This window comes from Dermochelys coriacea, chromosome 1 (assembly GCF_009764565.3).
Source record: "Dermochelys coriacea isolate rDerCor1 chromosome 1, rDerCor1.pri.v4, whole genome shotgun sequence".
NCBI classification, from domain to species: domain Eukaryota; kingdom Metazoa; phylum Chordata; order Testudines; family Dermochelyidae; genus Dermochelys; species Dermochelys coriacea.
This window is the reverse complement of record NC_050068.2, coordinates 204,809,560-204,836,467: the sequence shown is the minus strand read 5'-3', so window position 1 is coordinate 204,836,467 and position 26,908 is coordinate 204,809,560. Positions and strand designations below refer to the sequence as shown.

Sequence of the window (26,908 nt, the reverse complement as noted above, 5' to 3'; positions counted from 1 at the left end):
GCCCCCTTCACTACTCTCCCACACAACCAAAATCTGACAGTTAGTAGAGAGGTACCTGCAGAACTCTGCAACTTCAGTGGAAGCCAGCAAACTCAAGATCTGGAGTAATAAACAAACTTACAGGGCCTGATTCTCCTCTCAAACACTCTGATGTAAATCAGGTGCAACTCCTCTGAAGTTAATGGAGTTATACCAGAGCACAAAACATGTATGAGCAAGAGGAGAATGAAGGCCATATATGGTGCCATTAAACTCTTGAGCTCTGTTGCACGATATGCACAAACCACGTGCACTGTGTTAAATAACTAGAGCTGGTTGGAACATTTCTACAAAAATCAAAACACCAAAATGAAATTACACAAAATCCACACTCTGCTCTCCTGTTTTCAGACCAGCTCTCATAATGTTGATATTTATCTGCACTGTGCTATTTGCAGCATTCCCTGTACTTAGTCTGGGGAACACGGCTATCACTATGGCAAGTTTAATACTTCATAAAATTCCCACCAAGTTTAAAAATTGGACCTAGGTGAGCAGAATGAAGGTGGGATTGGGCTTATCTTTTAGCATTAACAAAGACCATTCTGGAACTAGGAACAAAACTGATCAGAAATAATAGAAAATATTGCCCTTAGCATATTCTGCCCTTGGATGTGCTCCTACTGGGGCAGATTTGGATCTGGCACACCTGGATAAATGGAGAACAACTCCACTGACTTCAATGAAGAAAAGTGACTTAACCAAGGTCACATAGCAAGACCACAGAAATAGACCTGAGGAGTCATGGTCCCCTGCACTCACCACTGGACAAGAATTCCAATCTCATGGCTACCTCACTTTGTTGTTTTTAATAATTCATAACAGAAATACAGACTCCTGATGCAGATTGTCACCTGGCTGTGATTTAGTTCCACGCCATTTACAGCTTCTTTATATTAATCCTTTTCTCACATTGCTCAAACTTCTGAAGCCCAAACGTGAGTCAGAATGTGAGACAAGTTCCCGGTCCCAATCCATTGGCAGCATAGGGCTCAATCCATCTGCCACTGAAGACAATGGGAGCCTATCTACTGACTTTGAGAGGAACTGGATCAGGCCCACAGATGAACAAACATGATGAAGGTTAGTGATAACATAAATAATGAACCTGTATCCTTTAAAGGGGAGAAAAGTCCTTTAATTGCTAAAAGGCTGTTGGGCTCTTTTTTACCTCTGAAAGGGTTTTGTGCAGCAGTGAGTTCTGGTTTTTCAACCTGTGGGCTTCATCCACAATCAGAGCAGCCCAGTTAAAACTGTAAAATAAATTAATAGAAAGTACAGTTTTCATTTAAAATTCAAATAATTCTTGACAATATGAAAAGATCAGTATCAGCTGCGTCTCTCTACATCTATACTGGAGATGGCCCTCAATTAAGACCCAGGATCTAAAATCCTCTGAATATCGTAGGGGGCGGGCAGTGGAAATCAGATCTTCACCTAACGTTTGCTACTCATGTGCATTTCTTGGTGTAATGGATACCTCATAGCAATCTATATTTCAAGTTGTAAAACCTTTTCCATTCTCCCCTCTCATTTCCATCACTCATTACTCTCTGCAACAGTCACCTTTCAAGCCTGAAACTTCCCAGGGCTGTGTGTCTGCCCAAAGATGAACTTTTGGGGATAAAATGAGGGTGGGGACATGGGGGAACAGTTCAGCTGCTTTTCACGGAGTAAAAAAAAAAATTACGCTTTTTTCCATTATAAACAAATATTCCTGTGAACAATTTTTGAACAGCTGGGGTAGAAGCCGGCCTTTTCGCAGGTTAACAGACCTGACTGAGAATTACGTCACAGCCTTGTTATGGAGGAAGGTGGCTTTCCACTTGGCCAAGTGAGCCTTTGAAAATCATGTGCTGAGGATATACAGCATATCATTTGATTTGTTAAGCTTGTAAAGCACGCTCTTAAGGCAGGCTGCACTGCATCCCTACCCACCTCTGTAATGTGCTCCGAGGTCTACAGATGAAAACATGTGAAGTATTATTATTATTAGCCATAAGAAAAGGAGTACTTGTGGCACCTTAGAGACTAACAAATTTAGCTGTAGGTCATGAAAGCTTATGCTCAAATAAATTTGTTAGTCTCTAAGGTGCCACAAGTCCTCCTTTCTTTTTGTGAATACAGACTAACACGGCTGCTACTCTGAAACCTGTTATTATTAGCCATATTTTTCATATGGAACAATTCAGGCTCAAAGAATTTGAGTGACATTTCTTGAAGGGGAAATGAGGCCTCGTGGGTTAAGCACTGGCCTGAGAACCAAGAGACTGGTCCTGAGCCTGATGTTTATGTGATAACAGGCAAATCACTTAACTTCCCGACATTCTTTACTCTACATACTGCGCTGATGGTGTAAATCACACAAAACGATATGGAATTAAGCAGAATGTCACTTGGAACGAGGAGGACTGAACTGCATTCTCCATGGCTTTATTTTTTTTACAATATACACAAAATATTTCACGGTGTGTTAATTAACAGCTCAAGACATGGATTCTACGATGATGTGTTCATCAAGCCCAGCATCTTGCCTATAGCAGTGGCTAATACTTGGTGCTTCAGAGGAGCCCCATCATATACCTGACTAGTTGTGAACTGAGGCTGAAGGGATGGAGCGGGGCAAGGGTTTTTTGTTTTTTTTTGACTCTGACTGAGTCCCTGAAGCATTCATCAGATGGGATTGCCTCCAGAATTCATAACTAAGTGTTTGTATTATAAGGCATCAGCATTGTTGTTATAAGATATCCAAATTCCTTCCCAAGTACAAATGCAGCATTATGCAAAATCTTCTGTGATCATGACAGAAATACCTGCCGCTAATTGGTTATACTAATAAAATACAGATCTCACCAGAAAGTGAGATAACTACTCAAAGAGCAGGATCTGCTGGACTGGCAATGTGATGTGATACAGTTTAGGTTATGATCCTAACCATATGATAATGCAATTCACTTTCATCAAAGTTTGTACCTGTCATCTAAACCAGTGGTTCTCAACCCACATGCGGCCCAATTAGCACACAGCTGCAGCCCAGCTGTGTGCTAAAGGTTGTCTGGCCTGCACGGTGGGGTCTGGAGTCACGGTGGGGGCTGCCTGGCCCCACACAGCAGGGTTCGGGGTCCCTGCTGCCTGCCCCAGCACCTGGGGCTCCACTCCTGGCTCCACTCTGTGAAGGGGTCTCTGGGCAGGGGACGCTAGGCATAGGGATCTGTGGGAGGCTTGTGGGGGCACCCTGGGTCTCAACCTGCGGCCCACAATGATAAATAGGTTAAGGACCACTGATCTAAACCACTGCAGCCACTTTTACCAGAATGACAGGTTTCAGAGTAGCAGCCGTGTTAGTCTGTATTCGCAAAAAGAAAAGGAGTACTTGTGGCACCTTAGAGACTAACAAAATTATTAGAGCATAAGCTTTCGTGAGCTACAGCTCACTTCATCGAATGCAACCGATGAAGTGAGCTGTAGCTCACGAAAGCTTATGCTCTAATAAATTTGTTAGTCTCTAAGGTGCCACAAGTACTCCTTTTCTTTTTACCAGAATGTTACTCTATGTACTGCTATGTACTATCTTCTATTGGTGCTATTGCTTGCTCTCTGGGAGCAAAAATCCACTCACTCCTTTTATGCCCGTTACATGTGACCAGTGCACAACATTTACTATTTCATCTGCTTGAAAATTGTTCTTTTAGAGGCTGGGAGTGGGGGGACTGCTCATGTACAATGTGGCTGAAAGTGAAAAGATCCTTCACTAAATGTTGCTAGAAGAAAAACTCTAATAATCAAAGAAGAGTGTCAATGACTCATGTGGAACAACAGAACCGTGACCTCATATCAATGTGCCTAGACAAACTGTTGACAGACCTATTGTATAAATTCTAGTAAAATAAAAATAAACTCACAATTTTAGAAATGCTCCATCTTTTAGGCAAATCTGTAATCAAACAAAATCAGTTTTACACACAATGCCTTACAGTTACATAGTGCCTCTCCACTGAAGATATCCTAAAGTTATTTACTAATATAACAAACTGGTATATAACAGTTCACAGACAAGGATCACTTCACCAACCCTTGAACTGCCGCTGCTTCTTGAGTGGAATATGGCAGCTACTTAACAGCATAAAAGACTACACAACAGAATAGGAGAGAAAGTGAAAGAGAATTGAAACTGCAGGAAGAATTTAGAGCAGGGGTGGGCAAACTTTTTGGCACAAGGGCCACATCGGGGTGCAAAACTGTATGGAGGGCCGGGTAGGGAAGGCTGTGCCCCTCAAACAGCCTAGTCCCTGCCCCCATCCCACCCTGACCCACTTCCCGCCCCCTGACTGCCCTCCTCAGAACCCACCCCCCGCTCCTTGTCCCCTGACCGCCCTCTCCTGGCACCCCCCACTCCTAACCGACCCCCTGGACCCCACCACCATCCAACCCACCCCGTCCCCTGACTGCCCCAACCCCTATCCACACCCCCACCCCCTGACAGGCCCCCCACATTTCCCACACCTATCCAACCCGCCCTGCTCCCCGTCCCTGGACTGCCCTGCCCCCATCCACACCCCTGCCCCCTGACAGGCCCCCGAGACCCCAACCCCATCCAACCCCCGCTATTCCCCGACCACCCCGCCCCCTGCTCCCTGTCCCCTAACTGCCCCTGGCAGGACCGGCTCTCAGCAAAGTCTTTTCACTTCTGTCATGTTTTCTCACATAATGTTTCTTCCCACATTTGAGAACTAGTGATGTTATCTATCTCCCCTCCATGTCCCATTTTCCCTCCTCATTGACCCTGCATTAAAATAAGTGATAATGATGAATTTGTGGCATTGTAATTACTTGCTAATGTCACAAGCACACACACTGTCCACCTTCAAAAAGGAGGAGAAGCTGGGCTCTGTCAAGAAGAAAGCCCTTATTAAAAGCACAGACCTCACCACTGGCAACAGCAAGCAAAGAGAAATACTAGTCAAGTGAATTCATGCATGGATAGGTAGGACTTTCTCAAGCTTGCTCCAATGTGAAAGTCCCCCTCCCTTTAGTGCCCTCAGGATAAATATTCTCATAGCATGGACAGGATCAAGGAGTGAGAGTGGAAAGGTGGGCAGGGTCAGAGGGGACAGCATGGGACAAACAGATACAATCTAAGGGGGAAGAGAAAGCGAGAGACCCCAAAACAGGGGAAGCAAAGGGGCAGAAGCAATAAAGGAAGGTCAGAGAAATCAGATGTCGGAAGCTAATGGGGACTTTTCACCACTACTAGATAGATGTAGATGTGTTTGTTTATTTTTTAAAATGGATTGAACGAATGGTGCTAAATCACTCCCGTTGGAGCGATTTATAATGAAGAAGATTTTTATTTTCCCCTCAAGAATAATTAAGCAACAGAACACTGTTTTAATAACTGCAGGAGAGGCCAAAGCATTGACTAAACCCAGTCCAGTTCTGGCTGACTCCAATCCTGCTCCCATTGGCACCAGTAAGAGCAAGACTGGGTCCTAATCATGGACTCTGTTCAGCACTCCTTATTTAGCTCAGACGCCTATTACCTTCAATGGGAGTTTCACTGGAGAAAGGCCTGAGAACAGGGTTCTGTCTCAGTAAGGAATGTGGAATAGGATCCTACAGCAGCTACTGAATGGGACGAAGGGGAAAGTAAATACAAGCAGAAGCTTCCACTAAATGTGATTGTTCTGAGGCTCCAGCTCGAAATGAACCTGTGTTCTGCATGTGAGTAATGCTCCCGCCTGCTGACAGGTACCTCATATGTAGTGAGCAGCATGTGGAAATGAGAATGCGCTTTCAGGTCCCATTGCAGCTTGGCCCTTTCCTCCTTGTCTCCTGCATATGCCACATAGGAAAGACCTGGAGCAAATCTGTTTTCATTATAAAAAAAAACAAAGTAGTGAGCTAGGCTGAGATTTTCATGTAAATAAAGGACGTAGTCTGCTTTGAACCTAGACTATCAAAGAGTGTATAAACCAGAGACAGGCCCAAACGGCAAACTCAGATCCAAATGCCTTGTGGTTTTGGAGGACTGGGTTTGGATTCAAGTCACTGAGTCGAAACCTACCCAGATGCGTTTGGCGCCAGGCTGGATCATATTTGGTGGTTCTGATTGGAGTATTCCAAAAATCTTATGAGAATGGCTACTCTCTCATGGCTCCTAATGCTCAAGATGGGAAACCTTGTGACAGCTACCAGTCTCATGGGATTTCCACCATTTTGAGCTGAAAAAATCTTATATAAAGGCAGCAAGATTTTGGTTTTGCCAAACCTGAGCCTCAGCCCTGATTCAGCCTCCAACCTGCACCCCGAGATCAAACCTAGCGCTAAGATATAAGATGATGATATAATCACTGAGGCTTACCTCTCCAGCTCCTCCTTCCAGTTGCTCAACACAGATAGAGGACAAAGAATTAGAAATGGCCTTTTGTTTAACTTTCCAGTCAAATAAACAAGCAGAGAAATGGCCTAGAACACACATGGACAGACAAAGAGGAGATTATTTTCCAATAACTAGAATGGACTCAAACCATAGCCCTATATCTAAACACACCCACAGCCTCCCAGCTGGCCCCTGCAGGTTCTCTACAGCAAAACAGGACCAAAAATAAGTAAGTAAATAAATAAATAAATCCAAAATCAAAAGAACTCTAAACTATGGAAAAGTTTAGGTCTGAATGCCACAACTCAGACCCAATAATCCCCTCCCACAAGAATCTTCTCTCCCACAAGGATAGAAGAATATCTACTCTATGTCAATGTTTAAAACAATTCACTTGTTATTTAAGATGCATGGAATATTGTCAGATTAACATGAACGTCAGACTCATTCTCCAAAACTAGCAAGACTTATTTTGAAAAATGTTGTCACAAAAAATCAATATGAAAAATCTACAAGTTTCACTTATCTCTCTGACCCTAGAACTGAACTTCATAAAACTATCTACCCAGACTTGCATCAAAATGACATCACCATTACACTCATAGTATGTTGTTTTTACAACTTAACAGGGGTGTCTCATGTATGGCCATCATTACTTTTGTCTTCAATGTTCAATGCAATGTCTCCTGACAGAAGATCATTTTGCCTTAAAATAAAAATAAAATAAATAAAGTCCTTACTGAGCGTTACTCAGGCAAAATCTTTACTGAGGTCAAAGGGAGTTTTGCCTGAGTAACCACTAAAGGAATCAGGATTTAGGCTTTAATCGTTGCAGTATGCACTTCAGAATTTGATCCTTGGTTTGATTGTTGGTATTTTTCTTCCTCTTGTAGGAATGACTGGGAAAACAGAAATTTGGCCAAGTTGTTTTTCTACACAGTAATGAAAAAATGCACCTGACAAGTCTTTCCGAGACCCATCTCGTCACCCAGGATGCAGCCGCGCTGAATTTCGTAGCACTGTACTAGCCACTTTACTCCTTCCATTTGGTAGGAACGGAGTTGAATACCTAGACATAAAAGTAAATGGTGTAAAGCTACATCCTACTGCAATGCACTTTACATGGCATTACATCCAGAGACTATCCAGAAGCTGAAACTAGTGCAGAATATGCCTGCCTGCTAACCCAGAACACATAGCATCGGTACTTCACCTGAAAACGTATTTGCAGCCAATGCCATTGGTGGAGTTTAAGGCACTGGTTTTCACTAATAAATCCCTAAATGATATGGGACCTGTCGGCTTGGTAGATCACTTCTCTACAAAAGTCAAACTGCTGCAACTGAGATCAGTGGAGGAGATGCCTCAAATGGCCTCAAATTAAACAGGAGGGAAATTCTTGAGTGGAATTTTCCATGATGGGTCCTCAACTTTGGAACTTCCCCCCCTCCCCCCCAGGTCTGTTAACCTACGACAAAGCTCATCTTTTCTCACTGGTGTTTGGGATGGAACACATTGAAGTTTTCTGAGGGAATATTGAAGGTGGGGTATTTTAGATTACTATAATTATTGGCAACAAATTGAGGAATAGGGTAGTCTAGTAAAGTAGTTCTCAACAGTGGTCCGGGGCCCCTAGAGGGCCTCGAGCAGGTTTCAGTGGGACCTCCGAGTAGGGCCAGAATTAGACTTGCTGAGGCCCAAGGCAGAAAGCTGAATCCCCACTGCACAGGGCTGAAGCCTAGGTCCTGGAGCCCTGCCACCCAGAGCTGAAGCCTGATCAATGTAGTTTCATGGGGGCCCCTATGGCATGGGGCCCCGGGCAACTGCCCAGCTTGCTACCCCCTAACACTGACTGGCTTTTATATGCAGAAAACCAGTTACTGTGGCACAGGTGGGCTGTGGAGTTTTTATAGCATGTTGGGGGCGGGGAAGACCTCAGAAAGATAAAGGTTGAGAACCTCTGGTCTAGTAAGTTTACTATTACTGGTGCTTTGTTATTGTGAGTTTTATGCATTGTAAAAAGCACCCGGAGCTTTCTGTATGGATACTTCTTGCTATATGAGTTTTAACTAAAATAGAAATAAATAAATCCACACACTCCCAGATTTCTTTAGCATCCTCCTCTGTAGTCATCAATTGTGCTATATGTAGCTCTGTTCATACTCACTGAAGACATTAATATAACAGACTCTTGATAAGGTGATTTTATTGAACTGTCTTTATGCCTGCCTACATTGGGGAGGGAGGATGATTTTGTGGTTAAAGCATAGGACTGGGGGGGCAGAAGAATTGGGCTCCATTCTAAACTCTGCCAGAAACTCCCCCCATAGTATAGGTCATAGTCACTTTGAACACAATTTTCAGGATCCTCAGTTGATTTGTTACCCAGCTTGAGACATCTAGGCCAAGATTTTCAAAAGTGGGTGCCTAAAGTCAGGCCATGTATTTAAGTACCTAAATGTGGATTTTGGCACCTCAGTGGTAATTGGATATATAGTCAGACACCTTGAAATGCAGCCTCGTTTTCAAGTCAGGCCATTTATTTAGGGGCTCACATATGGATTTAAGTGTCTAAAGTCAGACGTAGACTCTTGAAAGTCTTAGTCTCAGCATTTACTATGGTGTGTTAATCATTTCTAAGCAAGATATTTGCCGGATTTCCTTTTCCTAAAACAGGGTAGGGCCCAGTAAAGGCAAGTACGGTTTTGTAGCCGCCCCTGCAAAGAAATTTATATTTATAGTCTGAACATAAAAACAAAAATTAAGGACACCTGTATTCTTTTCTTCAATACCTTGGCTTGGATACTGTGACCCCTTAATTCCTTGCTATAATGTGTGAAACCTCTCCCCCTGTCTCTGTGAAAGACCCAGAGAGTGGATTGAAATATAACTCCCAGCTGCGATGTAGAGTGTGCAAACAAGCAGACTGGAGAATTGCTCTGCAGTGGATTATCTCTTCACTAGCACCTGCCGTCTAACGAACAGAAAGCACCTTACACCTGTTGAACAAGCGTCCAAGCCTACTTTGAGGTTGGTGAGAATTATCCTCATTTCACAGATAAGGAAACCTAGGCCCCAACAAATGAAGTGACTTGTCCACAGGAAGTGTTGTAGAAGAGTCAGGAATGGAGTCCAGGAATTCCAACTCCTATGCTCTAACTAGAAAGTGAAGAAGCAGGTTGATGAACTACACCCTTTGTAGGATTAGAGATGTAACAAGTGGGTTAGGGAACCATTCTCTACAGTAGGGAACAGAGAATAGAATCAAATGTAAAGTCTCATACCCAAACCAGCCTCCCTCCAGCAAGTCTCTATATTATTGTAAGACTTTAGTATAAGTGCTAACTGATTACAGTTGATCAGGACCAAGAAAAAAAATAAACATAGCATTGTGACAGATGGTATTTTTTTCAGAGAGAGTGACTGTTAGAAACACTAAGAGAACTGGAATATTAAATGTGGATTTATTTCATTTCTGCAATTTCCTAACATTACAATAATCTTCTTTTTGGAAATGCTGATGGTGGAAAAATAGTTGTTGCTTTCTAGGATATTGTTTTAGAAGACAAAACCATGTGGCTGTTATTTTTAGAGCCAGTCACCCTGCCAAAATGAATGCGTCTCCCCCTTTTTAAATTTATTTCCATGTGAGAGGAAGGATTTTGCCATGTGTGTTTCAGTGAGATATGTAACATTTCAAACTTTTTTGTGGGCACATCTACTTTCTCCAAGCTCGAGGGAGCTGGACAACTTCCATGAGAAGAGACAAAGAGAGCACAGTTTATTTGATTTAAAAAAAAAAAATCTTAACCATAAAAATGGGCAGAGTAAACCAAATTCTAGTTTACACCAGTGTAATCACAGAATAACTCCACAGAATTGAATTCTGCTCTTAATTACAGCGCTGCCTGACTAACTAGGTTAGCTAAAAGAACAGGAGTACTTGTAGCACCTTAGAGACGAACAAATTTATTAGCGCATAAGCTTTCGTGAGCTACAGCTCACTTCATCGGATGCACAGAATGGAACATATAGTAAGATAGATAGACACACACACAAGGTGGAAGGTTTCAGAGTAGCAGCCGCGTTAGTCTGTATTCGCAAAAAGAAAAGGAGTACTTGGGGCACCTTAGAGACTAAGTTACCATACAAACTGTGAGAGGCCAATTAGTTAACTGTAATAGAGTTTATTTAGATTTCCAACAATGTAACTGACAGCAGGCCCTGCCCCAGGTAATGTATTATTACTATCCAGTTCTAAGCCACCTCTCACTGATTTAGGGAGAACTGCCTGCAATCTCACCCCAGTTCATACACCATCTGCCCGGGACACTGAGACCCTCGGGATCAGCAAATCCTTAACTTACTTTACCCTACAAACAAGTAACTTCTTCCGACAGCAAAAGTCATCCCCACTAACCTGTCAGCCCCCACTGGTGCAAGTCCTTCTCTTTAACGCCTGGCCCGCCCGTCCTTGCTGTGGGTTTACTGCACAGGGCCTGGAAGAAGTGAGACATCGCGATCTGCAAATATTCCTCCCCGCGGGTGCTACCCCAGTGGCTCCCCGCAGCGCTGCTCTCCCCCAGGCCAGCAGCAGCTACAGGAAAGCCCCTCTGACCTAGCAGAATTATCCCGGAAGGCTGCAGGTAAGAGTAATTACCTCATTGGCGGATTGAAGCACACTCTCTATGCAGCTCCTCCCTGCAGTCTTGGATTGGCTGGTTTCACAAGACGACTTCCCTCATTGGGTAGACACAGCTCACAGCTGTTGATTGGATGAGTGGCTGAACTGCTATTTCCATGCAAGCTAGCTTTGTAGGTGTGCAAAACCACACTGCTGGAGCTAGGGGTTCTGTTGCACCCCCTGGCTTGAAGTGGTTTTCATCATACAGGGTTTTTACAGGTTTCAGAGGAGCAGCCCTGTTAGTCTGTATTCGCAAAAAGAAAAGGAGGACTTGTGGCACCTTAGAGACTAACACATTTATTAGAGCACAAGCATCCGATGAAGTGAGCTGTAGCTCACGAAAGCTTACGCTCTAATAAATCTGTTAGTCTCTAGGGTTTTTACAGTTTGGGTTCAGTGGCTCTCAGCATCCCTGTGCAAAGCTGCGTTAGAGCTTCAACTCACAACATCGCTGTTCAGGAGGGGAATTTGCAAAGCCCCAGGGTTCTCTGCTTTCTCACCTATTCCAGGTTTCTTGTCTGACGTTTGAAACAAAGAGATTAAAACTCGCTTTATAACACACTGCATTTCTCTAGCCTTTCCATCCGAGCATCCCCAAACTCATCAACTAGAAACCCAGTCATTAAAAAAGTCACAGGGAAAAAACGTTTAACACATTAATCTTTGTGACAATTGTATTTACTATCCTTTTCTCTGTTTTTATAGATTTTTCTCTCCCCTGTTACTATGGGAAAAACACATAACGGAGAAAAGCGATTAGGCCTTGAGCCTGCTAACAACTGTGCACCTGCTTAATTTTATACATGTGAATTGTTCCACTGAGATCAACTGGTCTTCACACCATAATGGTAATCAGGTGGTTAATCGAAGGATTAGGGCTATGAAAAGTTTTGCACACAAGTATAGCTCAAAAGGGTTGGGGCATAATTGACTATGCAGGGGAAACGGTGAAATCGACTGCGATCGTGCACTAAGTGCTGCCTACTGCAGGAAGGAGAGAAATTGGGGAATTTTTTTTTTCCATTTACCCCCTACAAACCCCTATTACGTTCACTCCCGCTGCAACCTGTCCGTGCAACCCACCACCGCGCGTCCCCTTCAATCTCCTATGAGCAAGGGCCCACCGCATTTTTTCCGTCCTTGTGCAATATATACACCCAAGCCTCCCGTGGTCCCACCCTCTTCAACCGTCTCCGTGCAACCGGGCTGACTTATATGCCCTCTGTGCAACGCAAGACCACCCCCGCTGCGTTCCCTTTCCTGTGCAACCCTCACCCCGCTACACTCCCTTGCTATCCCTCCTCTGTGCAACCCCCCGCCGCTTCTCCTGGGCCCCTCCGTGTGCACCCCCCTCCCCGTGCATTCCCTCACCCCTTCCCTGCGCGGTGCGCGCCCCTACTGTGCGACCTCCCAGCGGCAGGGCAGGGCAGACCCGACCCCTCCCTCCTCCTCCAATCGCCCCGCCCCGCCCCGCGCCGCGCCCTTCGCTCTTCCTCCCGTGTAAACGCCCCCCATTGGCTCGTGCTCCCTTTCCTGCGCGAGGCGTCTCCTCCCCCTGCAGCCTCCCCGCGCCTGGCCCTGAGGGCTGCTGCGGATCCCCATGGCGCCGCCGCTGCTGCTGCTGCTGCTCTCGCTGGCGGCCGCGCTCCTGCTCTTCTATCTGGGCTTCGTGCGGCGCCGCCCCGGGACCCCCCGCGCCGCCTTCCGCCGCCGGGAGCCGGGCCGGGCCGGGGACAGCGGTCACCAGCCCCCGCGGGACGCAGTGAGCGCCGGGCTGAGCCCCGGCCGGGGAGTGGGGGCGGGTAAAGTGGGCGTTGCCTCCCGTTCCGGCGGTGGGGTTGGGGTGTCTCCCCCGGGGGCGACGGGGCGGGGAGGCTCCATCCACCCGTCCCCGCCCGCAGCGCTCCCCTCTCTCTGTCTCTGTCTCTGTCTCTGTCTCTCCCCAGTGGGGTCCCACGCTGGCCGGCTTCCCGCTGCGCCTCTTTGTCCATGTGGCTAACACGGTGAGTACCTGCCCTGCGCCGGGAGCCCCAGCCCGAGAGGTGCGGGCAGGAGCCCGCCCCGCCCCGCCCCGCCCCGCCACGAATGGGATTTGGCACCTGTGTCATTTGCCAGCTGCTTTACAGCTGTTATTGCTGACGGCCTCCCCTTCTCCAGGGAGGCAGCTCTCAATTAACCCCCTTTGCTTGAGAGAGGGGAGGAGTCCAAGTAAGGAGCCCCTCAAAGCTTTGTCTTCACGAGGGCGAAGGCAATCTTTTAAACCTCTCTCAAAGCTCACCGCTGTCAAAAGCCTAGTGAGGACGAGGCAGCTGTAGAACTACCATGTAGGGTCGGGCAACCCTGAAAACGCTGCAGCGGATGGCTGTAGGGCTCAAGTGAAGATGCTCCTAGGCAGGATGGGAGAAAGCTTTCCCCTCAATGTAGTTAATTTATCTCCCCCAGTGGTAGTTATAAAAAGAAAAGGAGGACTTGTGGCACCTTAGAGACTAACAAATTGATCAAGCTCACGAAAGCTTATGCGCTAATAAATTTGTTAGTCTCTAAGGTGCCACAAGTCCTCCTTTTCTTTTTGCGAATACAGACTAACGGCTGCTACTCTGAAACCTGTGGTAGTTATGTTGGCAGGTAAAGCTCTCAGGTTGACACAGTGCTATCTGTATGGGGGGGGGGCGGGGTTAGGCCAGTATAAATATGTTGCTCGGGCGTGTGAGGCCTCGCCACTACCAAATAGAACAGGACAATTACCTCTTGGGTCTAACATATGACATTCCTGTTAATGCACCCCAGAATATTAGTCCTTTTTGCTACTTCATCTCATTGTTGACTCATACTCAGTTTGTCATCCATTCTTACCCACAGATTTTTTTTTCAGCAGTATTACCATCTAGCCCCTCTTTGTTGTGCATTTGAGTTTTCCTCCTTTAGTTCTTTGAATTTTATCCTGTTGATTTCAGACCAATTCTCCAATTTGTCAAGGTTGTTTTGAATTCTAATCCTGTCCTCCGAAGTGCTAGCAACCCCACCCACCTTGGTGTCATCTGCAGATTTTATAAGCATACTCTCCATTCCATTATCCAAATCATTATTGAAAATATTAAATGCTACTGGACTGAAGACTGACCCCTGTGGGATCCTACTGGATATACCTTCCCAGTTTGACAGCAAACAATTGATAACTACTCTTCTGAGTAAAATCTTTCACCAGTTATGCATCCACTTTATAGTAACTTAATCTAGACAATGTTTCCCCAGTTTGCTTATAAGAACGTGATGTGGGACTGTATCAAAAGCCTTACTAAAATGAAAATATAACTTATCTACTGGGTCCCCCAAATCCATTTGTCCAGTAACCCCTTCAAAGAAGGAAATTAGGTTGCTTTGGCACAATGTCAAATTGATGCTGGTTATTCCTTATAATCCTGTTATCCTCCAAGTGCTTACAAACTAACTGTTTAATAACTTATTTTAGTATCTTCCCAGCTATTGAAGTTAGGTTTACCCGTCTATAATTCCCTGCGTACTCTGTGTTCCCCTTCCTTAAAGATAGGTACTGTATTTGACCTTCTCCAGTTTTCTGGGACCTCACCGATCCTCTTTGAGTTCTCAAAGATAATTGCGGACTGTTTCAAGATGGCTTCAGCTAGTTCCTTAAGTACCCTAGGATGAATTTCATCAGACTTTGCTGACTTGAATACATCTAATTTACCGAAATCCTTTCTCTAAGTTACCAACAACATGGATAAACCATTAAAACTGTAAGAGTGTTGTAAATATCATTTATGATTTGTACTGCAGTATCCTCTAGAAGCCCTAGTCTGGGATCAGACCCCCATTGACTTAGGTGCTATACGTGCACACACACGATGGTCAGTGCCCCCAAAGCATTTAATAGTTTACTTTCTGCATCTGACAGTTGCACTTTCTGATTCTCACATCCTATTGTTGATTGATTACATAGTACCAGTCATCTATGAAATGCCTAGCAAAAAGTTGTCATTTGGGTTTCCAGCACTGCAGGGGAAGTTTTATTTATTTGTTAGTTTTCATTGGAATAAGAATAAAAATCACCTTGTGGAAAAGCCATTTCTTAAATTTGTGTAAACTCTTGCATGTCCCTTCTTTTTAAAACAAATTCTATGTTTTAGTCCCAAACCTAGTCAGTGGGAGGACACTGAGGTGTGTTTTACAATTTAAAACTCCAGTATTTTCCCCTCACTGTTTATAATTGCTGCTTGAAAGAAGAAAACTGGGATCTCTGTTGCATGGGACCAAATCTAGCTAGCTTCACTCACACAAGTAATCACGTTGAAGCCTGAGTGGCTATTCACATGGGTAAAGTGATCAAGATTTGTCCATTTCTGCAACTCATGCATTGTGATTCTTTTGAGAGATCGCACAAACCTAGGCTCCTGTAACAAGAATGGCCAGTTTAACTGGTTGACTGTCTGAGAAGGACTCTGATCAAGCTTTACCAGCACAGGTGCTGGTAGGTAGACAAAGCAGTGAACATTACCAATTTGCACTGGGAAGTTCACCAGTCCAGTTACCTAAGGTTTGTCAGTGAAAACGTTTTGGAATCAAACAAACTTCACCCTTTTAGAAGGGCCATTTCCCTGTTCTGAGCAGGTTTAGAGGACATGATTATTTAAAACACCAGTAGCTGATCTATACTACTATAATGGTGGGGTGCTTTTGGGGGGGGGGGAAGCTCCGTGTGGAGACAGGCATTCTCTAGGGCCCCATGACTGGTAAATATTTGTTTACAATACATTCTGAACTCATTCGGGAAAGACTGCAGCTGAGGCCAAATATAAAAACCCCTTTCCACATGGAAAAAATCATGACATTCCAGCTGTTTATGATTTTACCCTCAGCAGATGAACCTGAGAATCCACTGTCCAAACAATGAAATCTCACCTCACCAGTTTCCTGAGAATTTTTAAGCTCTTCTTGGTCCATTGATTTATTCCTACCTCCCTGGCTGCTCCTGATCTCTTCTCTGATCCTGGCACAATCATGTGATTCATGCACAGCAGAGTGCTGATAGGGATAAGTGACTGACCCCCTGTTTAAGGTGATCTTTGTACGTGACCAGACAGAACACATATTTGCAGTTCCCTCAGCTCCGGAATAGGTTTTTGTAAAATGTTTTGCCTTTACAACATGTTGGTGTAGCAGCTTTCTTTTTAAAGCTATGTACAAGAGCTATTGCCAGAGGTACATAAATTACATCTCCCTTCCCCCTGTTTAATTGTGTGGCTTGTTCCTGAGCGTGATAACTACAGGGAGGGAAAACTAGCTACAGGGAATTTTTCTTAATGGAGCTGTCTTTATGGCTAAATCACAGTACTGGGAGCCAGGACTCTATTCCCAGTTCTGTAACTGACTCTGTGTGCCCCGGGCTAGTCACATTGCCTCTCTGTGCTTCAGTTTCCCCATATGTAAAATGGGAATGAAAATATTTCCAAACCTCACAGAGGTGACTTAGGGGTTTAATCTTTGTTTACATTTGTAAAACATGTTGCTCTCCGAAGAAAGGAGCTATTATAAATACAAGTTAATAATTTAGTCTATTGATCTTTTCTACCTTTTTATCTAAACGCAGAATAAGAGATGCCTGTAGAAAATTTCAGCACACTTTTTCCCTACCCTGTATTCTGTCAATAATTATTTTTTAAGCTTACTCTTGTACTGTTAAATCAGGGCAGAACATGACTGATCTCTGGAATCGTTAATATTGCTACATTAGCAAAGGCATAAAGATAGAGTTCGAGTGCCTTCGTTCCTAGTGTGGAACATTTACGTTTCTAATGCTTTATTGAGATGACTAGGTTGAGGAAGGGGAGCAGGTTCACTGGTATATCAGAGCAACAGAGTATTAATGGCATTGTGAAAGCTCCTTGCAATGGATTCAATAAGCTTCATAACTCTTTTCTTCAGAATTTGTTGTGCAGAAAGCTACAAGGATCGTGGATGGAACTTAGATTTCTTAACTTTTTTGTTTCTTGTCTGTGAGCACATGGCTTTTGGGATTGTGCCTCTGAGGGATGGTATTGATGTATTTTGGCTAGTGAATGGAAGGAACATATATCGGGAATGTTCAGGATTCTGTAAACCTGGACCAAATCTATGGCCTGAAGCTGTTTGACCGTTTCCCTTTAAGGACTGCATGAATGGAATTCTCATATCTTTGGTTTGTATTACAATTTCCTTATAGCATAGAGCTCTCCACAGCTAGCGCTCCCAGTTGCAGGAGAGAGGGGCGAAGGCAGAATTAGCTGTAAACTAAATCTACCTGTTTTTCATCCTTTCTTCTTTTCTCGTCTAGGCTTTCGGGCAGTTTTGTGTAGTGCCGCTCTTATTGAGGTAAGAATATGTTCCATATCTGCACTCTGAGGTTTTGCATTGTTAACAAATCTGGGGTATCAGCAGTGACCTCTTTAAAGGGGAAGTCGATGTAATTTGGGATTTTCCTAGGGCCCTGAAGAGAGTGGGCAGAACTATTGAGCAGAGGCCCTGGTGTTTGCTGGCTTTTTTAAAAAAATTCTAATTTGATGATATTCAGATTTTTTGTCAGGGAAGATTTAACCCTTTCTTTTCACAGCCAACCTTATGCTTGGAAACTTCCTTTGGGTTGCCTCTCTGCCGTCTCATATCTTCTTACTAAAGAGCAATCTCATCTTTCTCAAAGTTCAGGGTATACTGATGTTTTTGTTCACCTTTAGTAGGGGCAGGAGAGCAATAAGGGGCTGTGACAGATCTCTGGGGTACAACCTGAAACTGTGGGACTGCTGTGCCCCCTTAACTCTCCAGCCTTGGCTGTCTCTCATGATGCTTTGTCAGTGACAAGCAGCAAACCCCTCCAGATGTGATGTGATCACTCAGTCAACAGTATACAGGCACACACCCAGCTAAATTGCATGAATGCTCTCTAAGCCACTTATGAACTATACAGAGGGAGACACCAGCAAATCCCCCCCAGCTTTGTAGCCCCAGAAATGTACCCTCTTACACTGCTTAAGACCTTCTCTTGAACAATGCAAGCTCATTAATTAGTTTAATTAATTTCATCAAAGGAAATGGACGTGCACCAATCTTTGTAATCTGAGCAAATTCCCCAAGCATTCTAGATAAACTCACTGGTTAAGATTAAAAATTTAAAATAAATTTGACTACAGAAAGATAGATTTTTTTTTAAGTGATTATAAATTATAGGCATAAAGGTAAGAGATAGTTGTGTAAGAAATAAAAGTAAACGCATTCTAAATACTAAACTTTTAGTCTCGGTAAGATTTGAATCAAACGGCTTTTCTCACCCCCCCACTGGATGTCGCTGGCAGGTTATGCTCTTAATACACAGGCTGAATTATCTTCTCAGCCTGGGACCAATCCCTCCAGTTCAAAGTCTCTCTTCTTTCAGACATTCTTCTTGCCTTCAAAGTAGGTGGGGAAGGAGAAGGGTAATCTCATGATGCCACTGCCTTTTATTTTATACTCTCAATTCACTAGCCCAAACATGTCTTAGTGGACCTTGTTAAGTCAGAGTTGAGAGCAATCATCATTGTGTAGTGCTTGTGCAACTGTCTCTTATTGAATTGGAAATCTCTTATTTACATTTCCCTGCTGGTCAGTGGGCGGTGATGATCATTTAACACCCACCTGAGTGTGTGTCATCTCCTTTGATGCCACTGGAGAACAAACAGTGGGTAACTCCCAAACTTACAACATATTTCAATAACAACCATATAGCAAAATTTTATAACTCCGTATACAATGATGATGTACATATTTTTGACAGAATGAGTTTCAGCAGATCATGACCTTTCATATGCATGCTTTGTATGAAATATCATAATCATATACAGATGAATATGGGGGTTACAGGGTGCTACTTTGAGGTACAATGCATCATGGGTCACTTGAGTTAAAGCCAATTGATAATTTAATTATCTTTGAAGTGTTCAGATTGAAGGTTTTGGTTTAGTTTATTCCAGACCTTCCAGTTGCCTTTTCAGTGTATTCAGTCTTGAACATGCCCTTAATTGTGTGCACTTTAATCTGAAGAGGCAGCTGTAATTCAAGCTTGCAGTGCAGCCCACAAGTATTGCTTATAATTTGGTGGGCAATATCTTGCAGATCCCAATACATTTTAAAGTTCTTCCCTGTAGTGCTAAGAACACTTTAAACATGCCTGATTTTTAGGTAGGATCTACAGTGTGGCCTATAAAAAGAAAGGAGTACTTGTGGCACCTTAGAGACTAACAAATTTATTTGAGCATAAGCTTTCGTGAGCTACAGCTCACTGCATTGGATGCATACAGTGGAAAATACAGTGGGGAGATTTTATATACACAGAGAACATGAAACAATGGGTCTTACCATACACACTGTAACGAGTGGTCAGGTAAGGCGAGTTATTAATAGCGGGAGGGGGAACCTTTTGAACCTTTTGTAGTGTAATCAAGATGGGCCATTTCCAGCAGTTGACAAGACCGTGTGAAGAACAGTATTTGGGGGGTGGGGGTGGGGATAAACATAGGGAAATAATTTTACTTTGTGTAATGACACATCCACTCCCAGTCTTTATTCAAGCCTAAGGTAATGGTGTCCAGTTTGCAAATTAATTCCAATTCAGCAGTCTCTCATTGGAGTCTGTTTTTGAAGTTGTTTTTGTTGAAGTATTGCAACTTTTAGGTCTAATCGAGTGACCAGAGAGATTGAAGTGCTCTCCGACTGGTTTTTGAATGTTCTAATTCTTGACGTCTGATTTGTGTCCATTTTTTCTTTTACGTAGAGACTCTCCAGTTTGGCCAATGTACATGGCAGAGGGGCATTGCTGGCCCATGATGACATATATCACATTGGTAGATGCGCAGGTGAACGAGCCTCTGATAGCATGGCTGATGTGATTAGGCCCTATGATGGTGTCCCCTGAATAGATATGTGGACAGAGTTGGCAACGGGCTTTGTTGCAAGGATAGGTTCCTGGGTTAGTGTTTTTGTTGTGTGGTGTGTGGTTGCTGGTGAGTATTTGCTTCAGGTTGGGGGGCTGTCTGTAAGCAAAGACTGGCCTGTCTCCCAAGGTCTGTGAGAGTGATGGGTCGTCCTTCAGGATAGGTTGTAGATCCTTGATGATGCGTTGGAGAGGATTTAGTTGGGGCTGAAGGTGATGGCTAGTGGATGAAGTGTGGTCTAGAGATACTGAATACCTCCAAAAGAAATGCAAATTAACAAGGACAGAAACTTTCACGCTCTTGTACTGTGGATCATTCCTTAAAATCAGGACCCTCATGGACACTTCTTAATTTGCCTCCTGATTCCCAGCCCTCACACCTTCCCTGTGGCATCTACAGTACTTGATTGCATGAAAGTCACAGTAGGAGAGTGTTATGGAGACAAGACAAAAATATCCTTTCTTTTGTAGCATTAGTGCAATTGCTTGAATATGAATACATGCCCTCATTTTGTATCTGTGCTGCTTATTTTCTCTCTGGGAGTGCTGGGCTTTCTAGGACCAAATCTCGCCTGCCTGCCTGCAGGTCTCCATGTTCTAATAATCTGTCCAAGTCACTCTGCAGTTTGGGTCTGCTCTTCTTGCATGTTTTGCTCCCACTTCAAGTTCAGTGTCACCTGCAGATTTAATGCTTATTTGAATTCACATCACAGAAGTACCTAACAAAGAAGGACATGGAGCGTTTGAGCTTAGCTGGTGGGGGCGGGGGAAGCCTCTTCATATCCTAAAAAAGGAATCCCATATTGGACTATAGATAGCAGGAAGTATATTGCTTGGAGCTTGACTGATGCTTTGGCATTTTTGAGACAGGAGCAGCTTCACAGACTCGGGATTCTTAAGTGAGAGACACTATTTCTAGAGTTGGACAACTTTGATTAACAAAAGTAAATAAAGCAGAGCCAGGATAAGGAACAAGTGGGAAGTGGGGATCTTATCTGCCAAATGAAAAAGTACAAAATGCATAGGACGAGGGGCTTTGATAAATTCTAAAGAAGCATAATATAAAGAACCTTCTTAACCTGGTGGTGATCTATCTTTAGCTATATGCAGTTACCTTTTTCTTTGCCTTGCAGAGACTTTGATTTTGATTGTAGTTCCTCTTGTTCTGCTTGTTCTCAGGCATAAAAAATGGATTGTCAATTGCAGAAGGGCTTCCTACATCTGCCAGATTGCTAAAATGTCTTGTTTTAGCCACACATACCTGCTTTTGATGCTCATCTTGATACATATCTCAGTTTCTGTGTGTTATCAGATACTGTGTGTTATCAGCATTGGAAATGGGGGATCCTGATGCTTGAGGATGTACGCCATGGTATACATAATTTTTTTTTTTTTAAACTCCACATCACTTGAAGTTGCTTGTACTTCTGTTTTTGACCCGTATTTTTGTCTTGGGGATGAAATCCTGGCTAGACTGAACACAACTCCCATTGACTTTAATGGGGCCAGGATTTTTCCTTGTCTTACAATTTGGGCATCTGCAGGTTGACGGCTAAGGACTTGACATATTCTAGGAAGTAGGAGAAATTGCAAAACAAGCAGACTGGGGTAGCTGGGATCCCAGTATTTAGGAATGGATCAGGAAATAAGCTGTAAAAGAGGAGGAGAGTTGTACAGAACTGGTGTATACCATGTGGCCATCACAAGATGGATGCTAGGGTATGGCTCTCTGCAACCCATTTGACACAATGGTTGAGTGATCATTCATGACTTGTTCTTCGGCTTTAACCTGACTTTGCCAGATTGTCATGAATATTTACCTGCGCAGGTACAAAATCTGCCTAAGTCTTCGTACAGTAATGACTGGAAGGAAAAATTTTACTCTTCTCAGGTGAGCAGAACTTTGCAATGCTAGTTAAAGCTGATGTCTCCTTTGACAATTTTCGTTGATGTCTCCAGCTTCTGAAAGGCATAGATATTGAAGACCTCCTTTGTCATCACACTGTGCTCCACTATGAGTGCAGAAGCAGGATCTGATCACTGGGGATGTTCATTTCTAAATGACATTGGTTTCTTCCTGGGACCCTCCTTCTCAATAATAAGAGAATTGTGTGGGCATCCGTCCATGGTGGTGTGCTATCCTTTGTAGAGGATACATAAAAGATAGATAGATAGATATAAAAATCTACTCTAGGAATTATTTTGGGGAAGTTTTATGGCCTGTGTTATACAGGATGTCAGATCAGTGGTCCCTTCTTGGAATGTACAAATTAATGAATAACCTAGTAATCCTTCTGCTCCACCTCTGAAGAGGAACGTGGTGACTGAAAGAGAGAATTGTTTTCTAGTAGTTCTGCAAAACAATGCATTGTTCAAAAGGAGAACTCTCCAGAAGCATTTTTCTTTTAACAAAGTGTTTGTGAATTAAAACATTAGGGTGGGGCTTACGTGCTCAAGCAGTGGCTCTCCGTCTCTCTTGCAGGATGAATAACTTCACTCTCATGCACTATCTTGATATCCAGGAAGACCCCACATTTATTCCAGAGGTTGCTGCTGAGGGAAGAAAGGAAAAGCCTGAGACTAAAAACACATTGGAAATTCTCAAGCAGTTGATGGAGACAAGGTCAGCATGATGTGCAAGGAGTAGGGGGGTTGTATGTGTGTATTAATGCAATACTGGGTCATTATGTCATTGTCAGTAGTCTGGACAAAATCAGGGTTCCCAAAACAGTGACTTTCTGTATGTCTTAAACAGTGGCCCCAGTCATAAGGAATTTTTCCCCCCGTGGTTGCTTTCTGAATTCTAATGTGCAGCATCCTTTCTTTTCTCTTCCTTTGCAGTTTGTGTCCTCTCTCAATATCTCTCTATCTCTGCATCTTCTGATATCAAAAGCGCCCCTTACTTCGTTAACCCTTGTCTAGACTTGGGGGGGGGAAACTGTTTTGAATTAAGTACTGTTTTTGCTAGGTACTTAAATGTTTTTAGACCAATTATAGCAACTTTAAAAACATGTTAGCTGCTCATAGTCAATCCTAGGCTCTACCCTGGGCTGCTGCCCTTCCCCCACCTAGTATGTTAGCTGTGTTGTTTATGACCAGTGAAATGCCTTTTTAAAAGGTGTTGAAACTTGTCGACATTAGGTTCTGATGCAGTTTTTAACAGCACGTAGTTCCAACTTACTAGGTAACATGTTTAAAGGCAAGGCTTTAATCATCCACATACTTAGGAAAGTTGTATGTTTGCTTAGAACATATACCGGTCAAATGCAGATTTGTCTATCTTGCCAATTAACCTGTTTTAACTGATTTGTACATGTCTGTCTCGATTATTCTAACATATTCCATACCAGAAAATTCAGAAAGCTATATATTGGATCCTTTTTAGGCTTATGACATGTTGAATTATTCTTTGTGCTGTGTTTTGAGTGCAAGCTTTTTGGGGAAGGAACATGGTTTTCGTATGGTCTTTAACATGCCTAGCATACTGTTCGTGCTATGCAAATAATAGTAATTTTTCTGTGGCAAGTTATTCCTTAAACCTTCTTACAAACTCTGGATTTCAGTTGATGGTAGTTCTAATGCGTGCCTATTAGTGTATTTAGGTTTTTTTTATTTACAAAGACTTACGGCAAAATATTCAAATGTACCTAAATGATTTGAAACCCTTAATTCCAAGACTCAGACCGTTATACCATCAGACCATTATACTATTATATAGTGAGGGATTTCTTAACAGCTAAAGACCTCAGCTGATATTTTCAAAGGGGCCCAAAGCAGTTAGTTGAATTTCATTTGGATTTTGGCAAAGAAGGTTTTCTGGTTGTTACGCTGGAATCCGAAGTAGTAGCTGAAGCTTTCCTGGTCAGGACCTTATCACACCCTTGTTGGCATTGTGAGTCTCGAGGAAGGTTCTTTGGTGGCTGACCATCACTTTTTTATTTCTCTTGGCAGGTCTCATCCTGCCAACACTGGGTTCAGTTTCAAAGAGATCCAGGACTATCTGAACTGCTACCGGTAGGTGAGATTAAATGATTGGTGGAAAGACCTACAATATTAGGGCATCTTGTCTTCCCTTTTCCCCTCCATAGCTTGATGTGGTTCCCTGTACCTGATGGCTCTGTGTTAGGAATTTCTCCCCCAAAATTTGGCCTACATGTATCTCCTCTTAACTTCATCCCATCACTACTAGTTCTTCACTCTAATCTGCTGAATAAATCCTCTTCCTAATTGGTTTTTACACCTTTCCAGTAATTGCAGAGTCTCTCACAAAGTGCTTCTAGGTTGGGGACCTACATCCAAGTTCCTAGTTCTCTGCTTATCTGTAGTCTTCTCAGTGAAGTAGGAAAGCGGGGGAAGATTCCTTGTCGCTTGTTTGTTTTTGGGCGGGTGGATGGAAGGTCACCACAATGCGGAGCCTTTGAGGATCCTGAAGAAGTTCCACTTACTGTCCCTGCTGCTTGCCCTCTCGGTTTGACACAGTTCCACCCAGTGAGTGTGAACAGACCAGAGGTCACTGGAACAAAAAGGTCAAAACAATTCTAGGGAGCAGTGACCAGAAATTGGCCTGAACAAAATCCTCTCCCAAACTTCTAGGAGCTGTGTGCTTCAGGCCCATCTCTGGTGCTAACACAAATTATTCTGTCAGAACAAATGGAAAGGTGCAGCCCACCCCATGGCTAGTGGTGTGTGTGCATGTGCATGCCCTAACCTCATGTAACCTGTCTCTGCATCTCAAGTGTACACATCAACCTGGTATCTAGGAGCCAGAATTACTGGAAGTGTTACTGCAGCCTTTCCCCCCTAGGGTACGTTGACTTTCTGAAGGCTCATTTTTGGGGGTTGATCATGAAGGTGATGTTGTGAGGCTGTTTGCAGCCTTCATTGTCAGTAGGAGACCTGCACAAAAAGCTGACTTCCATGTTGTGCTCTGAGTTCAGCCCACCCTCTGGCCAAAGCAAGTTCCGCAGCCTTGGATCCTTCGCCAAGAAAGTGTAATAGTTCTGCCTGTAGCTCTGTCATCTACAACACTCCTGCTGATCTTGGTGTTCTCAGGCTTCAGACAGGGTTTCCAGCTCCTATCTCTCTCTCTGGGGCTGGGAGTGCTGTGGAGACAAGCTCTCATGGGGAAGGAAGCATTTCATGTTGCTCAGTAGAACTAGCTGTCTAGGGAATGTCACTGATCAGCTCCTGATTGATTTGATATCATCTAGTTCTCCACTCAAAGGGTGATGGCATAACACCTTCCTGCCAGAGGATGGTTTCCTTCAGAACTGTGCCTGGGAAGCGGAGAACCATCCCAGGAATCATAGGTGCCAACTCCGTGGGTGCTCAGCACCCACCAGCAGTCCTGTGGATCAGCTCCTCCCCCTCTCCCCAGCACCTCCCACCCGCCAATCAGCAACTCCTCCCCCTCCCTCCCAGTGCCTCCTGTCTGCCACAATCAGCTGTTTGGAGGGGGCGGAACAGGGTAGGAAGAAGTAGGGTGGGGCGGGTGGAGTGGGGGTGGGGCCTGGGGCAGCATGGGTGTCGAGCACCACTCGGGAACACAAAGTCAGCACCTCTGGTGGGCACTGTAATAGGATCCCAATCTCTAAACTCTCCTCCTATTTTATAGGACTGGGGAGTTGACGCCCTTCCAAGTTGCTAAGAATATTATCTCCTCTCTGGAGGACTGTGAGAAATCCAGTCCCCCTCTCCGAGCAATCGTGCAGTGGGACCGGGCGCAGATACAGAAGGTATGTCTGCCTTTGGTGGGAGTGGGCTTCCTCCTCCCTAGAGTGATAGCAGCCACTGGTCACCTGAATGGGCACACTTTCCCTGCAGAAGAGGATATGATCGACTAAGAGGTTCTTGCTCTGATCTGCTGCATAGATGTTCTCAGATCCTGGGTTATGATTGCTGGAATTAAGTGTGAATATTTCACCCTTCTCCCCTGTTTTCCTCATTCCCTCCCTTTCAGAGGGCCATAAACGACTTTCACTTACTCCAGAGGGAAACTAATATTACAGCAGTTGCAGTTCCTACTGAATGTTGCTTAAACCAGGATGTGATTCCTCTGTGGTGTACACACTATTCTTCCCACCCTGTGTCTCCTTTTGCTCCATGACCTCCGGACCTAGACATAATCGATCAGTAGCTTTGCCCCTCTCGCCCATGGTAGAAGGGCTCGAGCCCATCACGGGGAGATCTCTTTGGGTTGTATTTAGTTTGCAATATTGATCATGTCAGTCTTCTCAGACATATCCCATTGTCCAGCTAAGAAAATTTTTCTTTCCAGATGGCTGAAGCCTCCACTATTCGTTACAGGAATAAATGCCCCCTTTCTCTTCTGGATGGAATCCCAGTCTGCTTGAAAGAAGAGATTAAAGTTGTGAGTTTCCCTCATGGTTGGAGTGTTGTATGGCCAGCTCGCGCTGTGTGAGGCTATAAGCACTTGTGTATCCTCCAGTTGAGGGACACTCAAAGGAACTTAAAAACAGCACAGTTTAAAATGCATAAAAGGAAATGTGTTACACAGGCCAATCACGTTTTTGTTTTTTTTTTTTTTTAAAGTATCTCACTGCTTCAATTGTTTAGGCAAACATCTCGGTAAGATATTTGAAAAAAGGTGTAGGCATTTATGGGAATAAGAACAGAATCAGCAGTTACAGTAGCTAAACTAAAATGGTAAGACCAACCCTGGAATATGAGCATATAAAAAGCATATTCCATATCTGGTATTCGAATCGTAACTTTTAACAGCGTTTAACTTAGGGGGTTGGAGGAGGAAAAAAGATACTTCTTCTTTTGACCAAAGCAGAAAGTCAGTAAACTTAGTCATAGAGTTGGAGGATGGGATTTCCAAAAGTTCTCA

General features: G+C 43.9%; 2 protein-coding genes across 6 annotated transcripts in view; one reads left to right on the top strand and one right to left on the bottom strand.

The window, feature by feature from the left end:
- CHD1L (chromodomain helicase DNA binding protein 1 like) overlaps window positions 1–11,072 on the bottom strand; it is a 38,756-nt gene extending 27,684 nt beyond the window's left edge. The window contains exons 1-6 of one of the 3 annotated variants that reach the window (XM_038387891.2): window positions 10,839–11,072; window positions 7,375–7,487; window positions 6,401–6,504; window positions 5,792–5,906; window positions 3,942–3,973; window positions 1,211–1,292 (exon numbers count right to left, since the gene is read on the bottom strand). In XM_038387891.2, coding sequence (XP_038243819.1) covers window positions 1,211–1,292; window positions 3,942–3,973; window positions 5,792–5,906; window positions 6,401–6,504; window positions 7,375–7,487; window positions 10,839–10,935 — 543 coding nt within the window. In that variant the 5' untranslated portion in view covers window positions 10,936–11,072. Of the gene's footprint in view, window positions 1–1,210; window positions 1,293–3,941; window positions 3,974–5,791; window positions 5,907–6,400; window positions 6,505–7,374; window positions 7,488–10,838 lie in introns of those variants that run through there. The other 2 variants (XM_043512313.1, XM_043512315.1) reach the window with 2 other exon arrangements.
- A 1,461-nt stretch (window positions 11,073–12,533) lies between these two features.
- Window positions 12,534–26,908, top strand: part of LOC119850119 (fatty acid amide hydrolase-like) — a 29,038-nt gene continuing 14,663 nt past the window's right edge. Inside the window, exons 1-7 of one of the 3 annotated variants that reach the window (XM_038387876.2) lie at window positions 12,534–12,864; window positions 13,049–13,105; window positions 17,431–17,468; window positions 22,538–22,678; window positions 24,007–24,069; window positions 25,670–25,790; window positions 26,333–26,425. In XM_038387876.2, the coding sequence (XP_038243804.1) occupies window positions 12,703–12,864; window positions 13,049–13,105; window positions 17,431–17,468; window positions 22,538–22,678; window positions 24,007–24,069; window positions 25,670–25,790; window positions 26,333–26,425 (675 nt within the window). In that variant the 5' untranslated portion in view covers window positions 12,534–12,702. Of the gene's footprint in view, window positions 12,865–13,048; window positions 13,106–17,430; window positions 17,469–21,234; window positions 21,428–22,537; window positions 22,679–24,006; window positions 24,070–25,669; window positions 25,791–26,332; window positions 26,426–26,908 lie in introns of those variants that run through there. The other 2 variants (XM_043512333.1, XM_043512328.1) reach the window with 2 other exon arrangements.